The 15,729-nt window shown below is 29.8% G+C and overlaps 2 protein-coding genes across 2 annotated transcripts; one reads left to right on the top strand and one right to left on the bottom strand.

Moving 5' to 3' along the window:
* Positions 1 to 653: 653 nt before the first annotated feature.
* Positions 654 to 10,396, bottom strand: LOC123297819. The gene is made up of 5 exons (XM_044879613.1): positions 10,385 to 10,396; positions 7,948 to 8,764; positions 2,448 to 2,482; positions 2,317 to 2,367; positions 654 to 1,338 (listed from the first exon to the last, which is right to left on the bottom strand). The coding sequence occupies exons 1-5, from the start codon at positions 10,394 to 10,396 to the stop codon at positions 667 to 669; spliced, it is 1,587 nt and encodes a 528-aa protein (XP_044735548.1). The 3' UTR covers positions 654 to 666.
* A 4,216-nt stretch (positions 10,397 to 14,612) lies between these two features.
* LOC123297817 lies at positions 14,613 to 15,491 on the top strand. Its single transcript, XM_044879610.1, has one exon. The coding sequence runs from the start codon at positions 14,613 to 14,615 to the stop codon at positions 15,489 to 15,491; it is 879 nt and encodes a 292-aa protein (XP_044735545.1).
* The last annotated feature ends 238 nt before the right edge of the window (positions 15,492 to 15,729 follow it).

Below are 15,729 nucleotides of genomic sequence, written 5' to 3'. Positions count from 1 at the left end.
ACTAGTGTGAAACAAAATTGTTTACAACCATCGAAAAAATAAGTTTCTTATCAATGACCGTTCTAAATTATACGGCAATGTGCTATCTAAAAGTTTACGTGCAGAAGATAATGTTCCGATTAACAAACAAGTTCAATAAAAAAGGCAAAATTTTTTGGGTTATTACCGAATTGAGTGTGATAAAAAGGGTGTATACTTTGCCATGTAATTTTGCTAAGACTCGTGTCGTTTTATCTCTTGCACTAAAACTCGTTTTAAATATATTGTATTAAGTAAAAGCTGCGACTTTTAGTCTGAGCTTTGCCCTTGCGTCATGCAGTAATAAGCCGGTTCTATGTATAAATTTCCTTCCGAGCTCAAGCTGTTAGTGACGTTAAATTTTTATGATTTCGTTCAATAGTAATCTTTCTGCTATTTTTGTAATTTACTGTGTTTTTAATGTCTCTATTTTTATGGCATACAAAAACTAATAGTTGGAAAGCATAAAAATTTATGTGGAATTTGGAAAATCCTTTTAAAGAATTGAATAAAGTGAACTTTATTTACTTTATTTTACTTTCTTTAAATTTAAAGAAATAAAATCAAATGAAAACGAGATGAAAATTTTAGAAAAATATTTGCTTTATTAAAAATAAATAAATAAGATGATCATGAGTAACTAGTAAATTAATAATGATATTCATGATGTGGTCCGGCGAATGATACATGATATAATGGAGCTGCTTCAATATGAGCACTCTTTTGTGATAAGGATGAAGTGTATGCTAATGAAGGTGCAGCTTTGTACGCAACAGGTTCAGATTTGTAAACAATTGGTGCAGCTTTGTACGCTACAGGTTCAGATTTATAAACAATTGGTGCAGCTTTGTAGGCAACTGGTTCTGATTTATATAAAACAGGTTCTGCTTTATAATAAGTTGGTACAGCTTTAATAATTTGTGGTGCTTCAGTTGGTTTTCCTTCGTGTGTTACAACAGCATTGAATCCATCATGTTTGTTAGCTGTGTAATGGACAATACGACGAGTACCATCAGCTTCTTTCATGGTATAGTATCCTTCAACAGTATCATCTTTACGTGTTTCTTTTTGTTCTTTAATGTCACCAGTATGTTCGTCATGCACGGCATAGGCAAATTCATAATGAGCTGGACCATATTCTTCTTCATGCTCGATCACAACTTTTTTCAAAGCTACAGGTGCTGTATGATAAACAGGAGCTGCTTTATATTCGACTGGAGCATGCACATACTGTGGTGCTGAAAAATGGTGGATACTGTGTGATGTGGCGGCATGTTCTACAGCAGATGCTACGGCTACAAGAGCAAATGCAAAAAATATCTGTAAAATAAGAAAAGATGGTTTAATATTAGACTAAAAAATATATATTTTTTTTTAGAATAAATTTAAAAAAAGCTATTTTACGAATAGGTAAACATTTTAAAAGTTTCCTTTCATAAAAATAACTAAAAACTTTATCAGTATTAATGTTTTTTTTTTTTTTAATATGTTTTTCGGCTCTCAAATAAATGTTTCGAAAACCGTAGTGAATATTTTTCTAGAAGTACATTTGTTAACTGATATCTAGAGAAAAAGGGAATTTTAAACAAAAATGTTGTAGTAAAAGGCACTGCTTTAAATATCCATGGTGCATTATAGTACAGTAACAGATGTTAAAAAATAGGCTAATAAAGTAAAATGAGAGAAATCGCTCACATTTTGCTAAATCCTCATGGAATGTGTTTTTTACGTACCAAATATCATTAGTAACGCATGAGTTAGTGACGCAAATGTTTCTATTTATTAATAAACAATAAATTATTAATTTAATGGAACGATCAATGTTAAAGCTCACTTTAACAAAAAATTAATAGTTAGGCAACTTGTATGACGTAAGTGTTAAGTGTTTGTCAAATAATGTATAAACTAATATACATGTATAACGTATACGTAATTCAAGTTGCCTATTTATTAGTTTTGTAAGTCAACTTACACATTGACCGTTCCATTGAATTAACAATTCATTGTTTATTAACAAATAGAAACATTTGCACCACTAACTCATGCCTTACTAATGATATTTGACAGCTAAAAAACACATTCCATGAGGTTGTAGCAAAATGCGAGTGGTTTCTTTCATTTTCTTTTATTTGTAACATCTTCTTAACTGTAACTTAAGTCAACTGTACTATTCTCAACTCTTTAACTGTACTATTAAGTCAACATTGCCGTAAGGCTTAAATCAACCGATTGTTCACTTTTATGTTTATAAATTTTGCAATAATCGCACTAAATTTAAGCTGCTCACTTAACAATTACCTTAAAAGCCATTATAAATAAATTTTGATTTTGAATCTGAGTACTTAACAGTGAATTTAGTTGTGATAAAAGTTAAGTCCAAATTTCAATTTTTATAGGAAAAATATTTTTGTTTAGAGTGGGCAAAATACTTTCACTGAATTATAATCACTAATATTATTTTTAACTAAAATTACAATTTTTTTCAATTACTTTAATCAGTAGGTTAATACTGCAGGTAATTAGGAACTAATTAGAATTGTGTAAGTATCAAGGTCATATAGTTTTTGTAATTTGACCCTAACAGGTGGTATACAAATGCTTATTGCAAAATTGATATTAAAACTATTTGACCTAATTTAAGCCTTCACTATAAGGAGTATATTATATTATGTTACCAACTTATCACCAAAAAAAAAAATTCGTCTAAAACATAATAAAGAGTAATAATATTACTCTTTATATTACATTTAGAGTAATAGGTATATTTTCTAGAATTACAACGAAATTTAAATCTGGGAAAGACCAGGCACTTAGCTTACGAGATAGTGGAGACCCTTTGAACTTATTGAAAATGGAATTTCAATAAGTTCACCATCTCCCATTTTTTAGGGGTGGCTGGGAACTACATTCAGTTGCTTTTTGTTCTCATATTGATGATTATCGACTCCGAAAACCGCAGGGAAACAATTTCTGAGGTGAAATTCAGATTTTTCAATGTTATTTTATCATTGACAATTCTAGTGGTATTTTAATGGGGTTGCAACCATCCAATTTACTTTTTGACTTCTGATTCGTGATCCGCGACGCCAAAAACCCCCCGAAAGACGATATTCGAGGAAAAATATTTCTCTGTTACTTCTAAGGGTGGATTTTAGGAGTGGCTTGGAACTACATTCAGTTGCTTTTTGCCCTCAAATTCATTCAAATTAACCTAGCTCTATTAGGTTTCAAGATGTGGAGGCCTGGAATTAAGCACATAAGTGATAACTAGCGATAACTATAACTAGATAAAATGACATCACAGCCGAAAAGAATGACGGATCAACATTGCCTGTGTTATTAAGAAAATCGAATTTTTGAACTTGACGACGTCATCAAAATTCAAAATATTTAATTTTGCTCTATTACATCGCAATTTTATCCAATTTTGATAAACCAAGTATGTAATTCTACTAAATTTGGGCCATAATTTTCAAATTTGTGGTCAAAATTAACCTAGCTCTAATAGGTTTCAAGAATGTGGAGGCCTGGTCCCGGAATTAAGCACATAAGTGATAACTAGCGAAAAACTGGCATCACAGCTGAAAAGAATGACCCAAAATTAGTGGGTTTCAAAAAAAATTCCAATAAGATCGGATCAAAATTGCCTGTGTTATTAAAAAAATCAAATTTTTGAACTTGATGACGTCATGAAAATTCAAAATATTTAATTTTGCTCTATTACATCGAAATTTTATCCAATTTTGACAAACCAAGTATGTGATTCTACTAAATTTGGGCCATAATTTTCAAATTTGTGGTCAAAATTAGCCTAGCTCTATTAGGTTTCAAGAATGTGGAGGCCTGGTCCCGGAATTAAGCACATAAGTGATAACTAGCGAAAAACTGGCATCACAGCTGAAAAGAATGACCCAAAATTAGTGGGTTTCAAAAAAAATTCCAATAAGATCGGATCAAAATTGCCTGTGTTATTAAAAAAATCGAATTTTTGAACTTGATGACGTCATCAAAATTCAAAATATTTAATTTTGCTCTATTACATCGAAATTTTATCCAATTTTAACAAACCAAGTATGTAATTCTACTAAATTTGGACCATACTTTTCAAATTTATGATCAAAATTAACCTAGCTCTATTAGGTTTCAAGAATGTGGAGGCCTGGTCCCGGAATTAAGCACATAAGTGATAACTAGCGAAAAACTGACATCACAACTGAAAAGAATGACCCAAAATTAGTGGATTTCAAAAAAAATTCCAATAAGATCGGATCAAAATTGCCTGTGTTATTAAAAAAATTGAATTTTTGAACTTGATGACGTCATCAAAATTCTAAATATTTAATTTTGTCCTATTACATCGAAATTTTATCCAATTTTGACAAACCAAGTATGTAATTCTACTAAATTTGGACCATACTTTTCAAATTTATGATCAAAATTAACCTAGCTCTATTAGGTTTCAAGAATGTGGAGGCCTGGTCACGGAATTAAGCACATAAGTGATAACTAGCAAAAAACTGACATCACAGCTGAAAAGAATGAACCAAAATTAGTGGGTTTCAAAAAAAATTCCAATAAGATCGGATCAAAATTGCCTGTGTTATTAAAAAAATCGAATTTTTGAACTTGATGACGTCATCAAAATTCAAAATATTTACTCTATTACATCGAAATTTTATCCAATTTTGACAAACCAAGTATGTGATTCTACTAAATTTGGACCATACTTTTCAAATTTATGATCAAAATTAACCTAGCTCTATTAGGTTTCAAGAATGTGGAGGCCTGGTCCCGGAATTAAGCACATAAGTGATAACTAGCAAAAAACTGACATCACAGCTGAAAAGAATGAACCAAAATTAGTGGGTTTCAAAAAAAATTCCAATAAGATCGGATCAAAATTGCCTGTGTTATTAAAAAAATCGAATTTTTGAACTTGATGACGTCATCAAAATTCAAAATATTTAATTTTGCTCTATTACATCGAAATTTTATCCAATTTTGACAAACCAAGTATGTGATTCTACTAAATTTGGACCATACTTTTCAAATTTGTGGTCAAAATTAGCCTAGCTCTATTAGGTTTCAAGAATGTGGAGGCCTGGTCCCGGAATTAAGCACATAAGTGATAACTAGCAAAAAACTGACATCACAGCCGAAAAGAATGACCCAAAATTAGTGGGTTTCAAAAAAAATTCCAATAAGATCGGATCAAAATTGCCTGTGTTATTAAAAAAATCGAATTTTTGAACTTGATGACGTCATCAAAATTCTAAATATTTAATTTTGCTCTATTACATCGAAATTTTATCCAATTTTGACAAACCAAGTATGTAATTCTACTTAATTTGGGCCATAATTTTCAAATTTGTGGTCAAAATTAACCTAGCTCTATTAGGTTTCAAGAATGTGGAGGCCTGGTCCCGGAATTAAGCACATAAGTGATAACTAGCGAAAAACTGGCATCACAGCTGAAAAGAATGACCCAAAATTAGTGGGTTTCAAAAAAAATTCCAATAAGATCGGATCAAAATTGCCTGTGTTATTAAAAAAATCGAATTTTTGAACTTGATGACGTCATCAAAATTCAAAATATTTAATTTTGCTCTATTACATCGAAATTTTATCCAATTTTGACAAACCAAATATGTAATTCTACTAAATTTGGGCCATAATTTTCAAATTTGTGGTCAAAATTAACCTAGCTCTAATAGGTTTCAAGAATGTGGAGGTCTGGTTTCGGAATTAGGCACATAAGTGATAACTAGCGAAAAACTGACATCACAGCCGAAAAGAATGACCCAAAATTAGTGGGTTTCAAAAAAAATTCCAATAAGATCGGATCAAAATTGCCTGTGTTATTAAAAAAATCGAATTTTTGAACTTGATGACGTCATCAAAATTCAAAATATTTAATTTTGCTCTATTACATCGAAATTTTATCCAATTTTGACAAACCAAGTATGTGATTCTACTAAATTTGGACCATAATTTTCAAATTTGTGGTCAAAATTAACCTAGCTCTATTAGGTTTCAAGAATGTGGAGGCCTGGTCCCAGAATTAAGCACATAAGTGATAACTAGCGAAAAACTGGCATCACAGCTGAAAAGAATGACCCAAAATTAGTGGGTTTCAAAAAAAATTCCAATAAGATCGGATCAAAATTGCCTGTGTTATTAAGAAAATCGAATTTTTGAACTTGATGACGTCATCAAAATTCTAAATATTTAATTTTGCTCTATTACATCGAAATTTTATCCAATTTTGACAAACCAAGTATGTAACCCAAATTTTCAAATTTATGATCAAAATTAACCTAGCACTAATAGTTTTCAAGAACCACAGAGAGACAATTTCTGAGGTGAAATTCAGAATTTTCAATTTTTTTTATCAGTGACACTTCTAGGGGTAGTTTAAATGGGGTTGAAACCATTCTCAATTGCTTTTTGACCTTAAATTAATGAACAGCGAACCTTAAAGCTCCATAAGAGACGATTTCTGAAGCAAAATTTTGAATGTAGTAAAGTTTTTGTTTATCACTTCTAGGGGTAGTTTTAGCGGGATTGCAACTGTATTGAGTTGCTCTTTAACCTTGAATTCATGATCAGCGACCTCAAAGACCCTCGAGAGTCGATTTTTGAGTAAAAATATTGATTTGTTTTCTCTGTTACTATTTGGAATGCTCTGGGGATGAGAAAACTACCCTAATTTCCTCATTTTTTTCTGTTTTGCCAAGGTTAGTGCGGCTGAATGTTCATTAAAGTCTAAGAAACACGTACACAAAAAATTTTTAAAATCGGAGCTGTTCCACCACTTTTCCACATTTGATGGTATTTTCCGGCTTATTTACTAAACTATATTTGGCACAGTTGTTTATTTGATTGTTGCAACTACGTACCGAAAAATCCCTTTTAAAGGGTGATAGAACATCAAATTATTTACGAAAATGTGTAAAATTACTCGAACCACTATTTTAAATTGAGTGTTTTTTCTTGGTTGTATAGTTTTTTCTGTAATTTGTAAAAAATTCATTTTTTGTAACCCGCAAAAAAGAGGTTTTAGCCACCCCTTCCTTGAGTAGTCGATTTGTCGGTACGAAGTTGTTACAATTAAATAAACATCTGTGCAAATATCAAAGATGCAACTTACTAACTTACCTTTCCTTACCATTATTTTTTAAATAATTTTATTGTACTATGGTGTTTATTATTAAGTGAAAATTTTTTAATTTTTAATTAACTGTAAAACAAGTAACAACTTGATTAACATCTTACTTTAAAAAAGTAAATCTTGTAGCATCTGTATTTAAAATAAATTAAAATTCATTTTGGGACATATGATTTATATATAGCTAGAAAACACACGGTTTAAATAGTTCCGTGCATTTTGAAACAGCATGTGTATACAACAACTTCTATTGCCAAGGCGAATTTATAGACTTTAATTTCGTAGGAGATATTTATGATCCTAATGTTTTATACCTTTACATTATACCTATTTACCTCATTATTGATATCGATTATTAGAAAGAAAACTTTATTCATTCTACCGCGAAACTGTGATCTTGTCAATATTCTGGGATACTCTGTAGTACAGCTAATGAAACTTACTTAAAGAAATAGGTAGTTTTCTAAAATACAGGGTGACCCAGGCAGAAAAACACTATCAATTCTAAAAGAAATTTCCATTAAGATTAAAAATAGTACAAGATTGAAACAAAAATGAATATTTATTCATATTAAAACCTGAGATACATAAAAATAATATGAAAATAATGGCAATGAAAAAATAAAAACATTTGACAACAAAATCTTAACATTAACAATAATAAAAAATATGGCATTTATGTGAAAATAAAATGAAATGATTTTAATGATGTGATGAATGAACGGGAATGATATGAGTGATATGAGTTGAAATGGAATGACTCGCTTGGCTGGTAGTATGATGATTAGCTCCATGCACTTCAGATAAATCTGTTGGGTATGATGCATAAATATAACTGTGTGCTAGTCCATCTTTTTGATTGTCTTGACCATTAATTACAACTTTTTGTTGTACGATTGGTGCTTCATATTTTTGTACAGCTACGGGCGCACTAGCGTACGAATGTACTGGACTTTCTTCATACTTTTGAACTGGTGCAGCGGCATAATGTTGAACTGGGACTTCAGCGTATTTTTGAATTGGTACTTCGTATTTTTGTACAACTGGTACTTCATATTTTTGAACTGGTACAACTGGAGCAACTGGTTGAATATATTTTTGAACTGATACACCTGAATAATGTTGTTGATGATGGTGATGTAAATTTCCTCCTGAAGGATGTTGTTGTTTTCCATCATAAGTTACAACAGCATTGAATCCATTATGTTTATCGGCCGTATATTGTACGGTACGATGTCTTCCGTCAGCTTCAACTAATGTATAGTATCCTTTAACAGAATCACCATCACGTGTCTCTTTTTGTGATTTAATATCACCGGTATGTGGATCATGTACACTATATTCAAAAGCGTATTTGGCTGGACCATAATGTTCTGGTTCCTCAATTTTATGATGTGCATAGACAATTGGTTGTTTTTCAATTTGTACAGGGGAAGCTTGAATTTCCTTATGTTGTGTATAATACACTGGTTGTTGTTGCTTTAATACATATTGTTGGGCAGGACTTTCTTGATGTGCTTCATATAATGGTAATGCTTTTGTGCTTGAAAATAACGCAAGCGTGATAAGCATACAATTCTGGAACAAACATATTTAATTTTTATCACAGGTTTTTAATTAAACACAAATAATGAATAATAAGAATTGACTAATATTGATTATAGATCGATGCTACTCTGACATTAGGGGTTACTTTGACCCTTTTGAGGGCTAATTTGAATAAGGGTTCTTTGGTTTATACGTTAAAAATTATATTTGTTCTTTGTTTCAAATTATTAATTAATGAACAGATTTAAAAAAAATTAAATTAAATTAAATATTGTTAAGAATTATAAAATGTATTTTTTGTGCTTTTAAGCCAAAGAAACAATAATAAGACTATTCTATAATTTTATATCTACATTCCATAATAAAAAACCTTAACAAATTCGCCAATTTAAATAACTTTTTTGAACTATGTTCCTTATCCCACCTTATCGTTCTGAGTTGTATATTGGTTGGGAGGTAAACCAAAAAAGGGCAACAAAAACAAACGACACCAAAAACCGACTATTTTCATCTAGATTAACTAGAAAACTAAAACTTTTTCAATCGATTCAGCCAGCCATGAATTTTAAGAAAATGCAAAAATTTTATAATTATTGTCAATTTGTATTTTCTGTCAATTTGTCAAACTTTTATGTTTTATCATTGAAAAAAAATTAAGTTATGCAAGTTATCAGAAGTTAAAGATAATAGAGACAATTTAAAGTAAGTTCAATGAAATTGTTATGTTATGTCATAATAAATATCCTGATAAAACCAAACGGAATGTACGCAAATATTGGGTTGATTACTAAAGGAGATGTATGTCTTTTTAAAACTAATATTACAATTAATTCATACAGTAAAAACTAAAAGTATCTTTAAATTAAATTCTTTAAAGAATCAAACAAGTATTTGACTTCTAAAATTATTACGTTAACTATTGAGAAAAATATCTTGTAATAAAAAAAGTAAGCGACACATTTATAGTATACGAATGCACGAAAGGAATAAAGTTCCTACCGTGTGTTTCACGACACTTCTTGTTATTTTTTGTTGGTTTTACCCTTCTTAACAGAATATCGTTCTATTGAACTAAATATCCAACAGAACTTTGACACTTTACTAAGAACTCTAAGGAGTTAAAATTTGTCAAGCACTTAAAACTTCACCCAATACCGAAAGCTCCATCGAGTAGAATGCTTACAAAAATGGCTTTCGATTAAATTTGAGCAGGTAAATTAAAAAGAATTTGAGAAGTGATAGCGCTTGAAGAGTAGTAGAACAGTTATGTAAATGACACAAAGCCATCGAAAATCCAAAGCTTGTGAGATTGTACTTCAAAAAATAGATCTGTAGATAAGTTAGAAAAAAAAATTGCAAAATTCGTTTTCCAAAAATAAATAAAATTATATGAAGATAGAAATAATTTCAACCACATAAACCAAATCGAGAGTGACAAATTGCACATAGCGTGAGTGCTGGCGGATTAATATACGCAAACATAATTTGTTTTCCTCGACTCGGTAAACGATCTCACAAACTACGAACTTTTGTACTTTGTAGCCATTGAGGACTCTTCAAGAACTAAACTTTGAAAAATTTTCCCGTATATTTCACAAAAATTCAATAAATGTTAAATTTCACTACCCATATTGAAATTATCACTATTACCTTAAAATCCATGGTTTATATTATATAGGTACTGATAATTTAAAAACACAAATATAGTAGAGATGTTCTAATCAAAATGATTATCGATAGATGATTGATACCATTTTTTGTCAACCATAAAGTATTTATAGTATGTAATTTTGGAAGAAATTTTTAGTGGGAGACTTTCATATTAATTATTATTATCAAAAATAAATAATAAAAAATCATTTCGTTTATGTAATAATAAATAGCAGATAATGATTATTATTAAGCATTTCTTTTTCAAGGTCATACTAAATATTTAGAGTCATATATTTATTGGCAATATAATTAAAAACTTTCTAGTTGATCTAGTTTTTTTTTACGTATGGAGTAATGAACATTATTTAATGAGGTATTCAAATTTAATGTTAAGCAGACTTGTTTAATTTATAATTTGAAATGAAAATGCTTCCGCTTTTATTATAAATTTTATAGACAAATTATTATTATATCATTGAATTAGGTACCTGCATAAAATGTTTGTCAATTATATCTTATTATACAATTTATTTTAATATTTCAATTAAACGTTTAATCAGTTTCTTGACATATCATAAACAAATATATCAAAAAAACAAAAAACAAAACCTGGTAAAGATTTATTATTTCTATCATTCTAAATCATTACAATAATTTATTAATGTGATTATATTCTATGTGATATTTCCGACTCCTTCCCAGGCCTTTTTTTTACCTGGATATATAAGTTAGGTTAGGTTAGGTTATATTGGCTGTCCATGAAGGACACACTTAGAGGCTATAGAGCCCATTGCGATACCATATCTGTGTTTTACTACCTTTCCGCTGATAATTTCATTTATCAGCTCCTCAATTTCAGAGCCTGAGTGCACCTCTTTCATGCATATACCAAGCATTATCAGCCCATCACAACTATTAATTAAATTAATTTTGTTGCGACGGCGGGAATCGAACCCGCTACCCTAAGCATACCGCACCTGGGAATATAAGTAATGTTTCCTTTTTTGTACGAGCATTTTCCCTTATTGTTAGGTTAGATATCAAACTTTCCAAATTATTTTCTTAGTGCAATTTTCTTTTAATAGCTTTGTGCTTGATGCTAAAAAAGCATTTTATAACAATCAAACTAGACATTTCAGACTTCAAAATACTTTATTTTTACTTCTTGATGTGAATCTATAATAATTTGTTTGTATTTTTAGAAGAACGAATTTGTTTGTATAATCTTTGAAGAAAGTCATGAATGAATTACCAAAATTAGCTACCTAATTTAAAATAATGTATATATATTTTATTAAATTATTTTAATAATATTCTTTTGAAACAAATTTTAAATTGTTTGTGTAAATTAGACAAAATAGGAAGATTTTTTTTTTTTTATGTTAATTAGTTTAGATAATAATATAACAGACTGAATGAAGTTCTTATTAAATCAATCGTAGGTACATTAAACAGAGGAAATAATTTTATTTATAAGTTATTCATGTTTATTCTTTCAAGAATTTTATATACAATTTTATGTGTAATCATGTTCAATTTTTATGTGTAAAATTAATTATATTGTTTAATACTTAATAAAAATGTGTCTAGGAAGTTACAGCGTATGATTCCACAAGCATATTAAACATTTATGGATCAGGACTTAGTTGGTTGAGCACAAAGTACGCAGAAGGTGAAACTCAGAGGGTGGGTAACCCATTTTTTGGGCTGGCTTAAATCAGTTTTCTACAAATTACAAAAAACTATACATCAAATAAAAAAAAAAGTTTAAATAAAAGCTCTAGCTGATTTTTCGACTTTTTAGCTTTAAAATTGAACGAGATAAGTCAATTTTAAAATGGAGTTATTTTTTTCGTTCATTCAAATGAAAAATCATTCATCTTGTAAACCGTTAGAGATAGAACAAAAGTTTAAATGCAAAAGTTATTCAAGTAAAAAAATTAACAATTTTTGTATCTTTTTGTTTTAACATTCTTTAAATATTGCTGTTTTTCCGTGAGGGCGCAACTTAGGACAAAACTTTGGTGGCAATTTTCTCCAAAACTATTAAAGAAAGGGAGTTGAAAATTTGCTCGTTGCTTCAACTAGTGTTCTTGTGAAACATTCTAGAGGAACGAAAAGGAAAACTCTAGAAAATACTTTGAAAATTTCGAAAATTTTGGAGAGTTTCAATAGCGTTAAGATAATTAAACTTCAAACAGCGGGTCAAAATACTAGCGAAACGCCAGGGTGGAAAAGGGTATACGAAATACGTAGCAATGAGTTCTTGACCACTGTACTATATCCGTAGAATATTTATATTATTCGTTAAAGCTTTCTTGGCACTCCAAAATTCGCCTTTTACTGTATCGTATACCTATCTCAGTTTCTCTTATAGTAATGAGATAGGTAGAAAAAAAAAGTTGTATCTCTTTCTTACTCGTATTTTTGGTTGTCACTGTCTTACTCGTATTTTAGATACAGTAGTATGAGTGTCTTCTCTAAGCCACGTTTGTCCATGTACGACCTACATCCTTTTCTTAAAAATATTTTATTTTACAAATTATTATAGATTTAAGGATGATGCATTAATTATTATTGGGTATTAAATAAAACCCCTCACTCAATTTCATTTTTCGGCCATATCCTGCGCTAACGGCCAACAATTTTTGTAAGCACTTAGGACAAATTATAAGAATTCGTAATGTTAGGTTATATATTCGAAGATGATGTATATTCTTGAAAAGTCTGGCGCAAACAATATTATTTATTTCATGAAATACTTGATTCTCACATAGATTACAATGTGATGAATTCATTATTGTTTTTACTCGACAATACAATAAATTAATAAATAATAACGGATTGTTTTTTTTTCTACAAAATATTACAACAATAGTACCGGTAGTCAGATGTTATAGTATAAAACCAAACCTAAATTGATTTGTCTTGTCATTTAGTAAATCGAAAAGTACCTGTGATAAATAAATTAATTTAACTAATTTTTTAAGTGTTTACTCAACATGTTATATTGCAAGGTAGGTAGATATTTAAAACAATATATAATTTAATATTTATTGTTAAGTTGATAACGATATTGTTAAATCAACATTAAGTATTTCTGCGCATAAAATATCTATGGATATTCCTAATAACATTGTTAAAGATTATTTCAAAAATATATTTATGTTGAAATCTGAATTTCTAAAAGTTACGATATCGCTACATTACGCATAAAGAACACTCTACGATGAAAACAAAAAATTTTCAGTTCTTTACTTTAAGTACAAGAAAGTACAAGGTGGGGTAGAAAATTGTACGATTTTGAAAACGCCTTAAAACAAAATCCAATCCATTTTTCCAAATTATTTTTCACCACCTATAAAATATACAAAAAATGATTTATTAAAAATTACATGAATTAAATGAAGTAAATTCTAAATTGTATTTTTAACTAAATAAAATTAAGTTGGTAAGTTATATATTATTTGTGATTTAATCACTTGTGAGTGGATTTTTCTTGTGATTTTACCTGAAAACGATAATTTTGAGTGAGAGATAAAATGTTCCAGAATAACACTGACTCCTAAGAGTTGAAACAAAACTCATAGTGTTTCGGTTTAGTGTTTCAAATTCTGCAAATGTAAAGATCCAAATTCTGAATTCTGTGATGCATAGCTTTGTTGATTGGAAGAATTCAGCACCGGCTCTATCCACAATTCAAGGTAAAGCGAGATCGTCTTTCGGCGTCTTTCCAAAAATTAACTTGCATTTCAATAATAATCAACACTTAAGATTATTATAAAATAATATGTAAAAAAATGATGGGTATTTTTTCAACAGTATTTTCAAAACTACACTTCCTCACCCTTTGTGTAGCAATATTGGCTTTTTTAAGCCAATTGATTGTGAAAGTCAGAAGTCTATTTCAAACACGCCTCAAACAATTTTTTAAAGCATATTTTTCAAAATGAGTTTTTGTGATCTTCATCTTAACATTTGAAAATCGAAAAATTTTCTTCATAAAATTTTTTTTTTTTTTACAAGTCAAAAAAAAAAAATTTCTCCTAGACACTCAATCTGATAAAAAACAATTAAATTTAGTAGTTTCTCTTTCGGCCCGAGCACTTAAACTTCCGAGGTATCTAAAGTCCACATTACTTGCATCAGATAACTTTTGGATTTCCTGTAGATCGATATAATAATCTACATATATAATACATATTAATTATCATTATAGAAATGGATGGTAAATGGTCTAATTATTTTTACTGTATGTTTACAAATAACTGCATTGGCTGCAGACATAAAGAAATTAAAAACCAATCAATCAAAACGTAGACAAGCAACATATCATTCTGCATCAAATGGAAAAACCTTAAACACACTTAACGGAGCTGCAGTTCCATTACCAATTCTAAAAATTCAACAAAACACTGGTGCATTACCGATAGTGCATGTACAACAAGCAGCAGTTCATCCACTACCACAACCAGTACAACCGACGCCATTTACAAGTCATCCTGTATCACAACCAATACAACCCGCTCCATTTACCAATCGTCATATATCACAACAGGCACAATTTACAAACCATGTGGTACCGCAATCGGTAGTATCATCAAATCATTTACAGAATCAGTCACCAGTCACACCATTTTCAAATCAACCTTTTCCTTCTCAACCCGCTGCGACATCATATTCAAATTCTGGATTTTCAAATCATGCTCACCAATCATCACATGTAAATCACGCAACACCGGTAAATACTAATCAACCAATCATTGACCATAATTATAATTATGAATACGCAGTACATGATGCGCAAACCGGTGATTTTAAGGAACATAGAGAATCACGTCAAAACGGTAATGTTGAAGGATACTATAGTTTAATTGAGCCAAATGGACGTAAACGTGTTGTACGTTATAATTCAAATCCTTTGAATGGATTCAAAGCACATGTAACGTATGAAAATGTTGGGAATATACCAATTCAACAAGTGACAAGTAACAATTTGGATTCTAATAAACAAATTGATCAACAAGTCTTACAGCAATTTAGTAATCAATTTCCAGAAACTCATGTATCAATTAACACACCTGTTTTTAATTATAAATATTGATTTGTTAGTAATAGATTAGTTAGTAGTAGATAGATTAGTAATAGTTAATAACGAGATCTGCTAAATCGTTGTGCGCTGGCATTAATAAATGCATATTGATAAGGTGGCGGGTTATTAACTTTTCACGAAATTACAGGTCTTTAAGGGTGGCTTAACGAGTTTCGCTAGCTTTTTGTTTTCAACAGTTTCCAATTACATTTTGTATCTTTGCAATGTGTATCACTACATTATTGGTATC

The sequence above is a fragment of the Chrysoperla carnea genome, chromosome 4 (assembly GCF_905475395.1).
Source record: "Chrysoperla carnea chromosome 4, inChrCarn1.1, whole genome shotgun sequence".
Classification (NCBI taxonomy): Eukaryota; Metazoa; Arthropoda; class Insecta; order Neuroptera; family Chrysopidae; genus Chrysoperla; species Chrysoperla carnea.
Note: the sequence above shows the minus strand (reverse complement) of the source record. Positions and strands in the feature narration are given on the sequence as shown.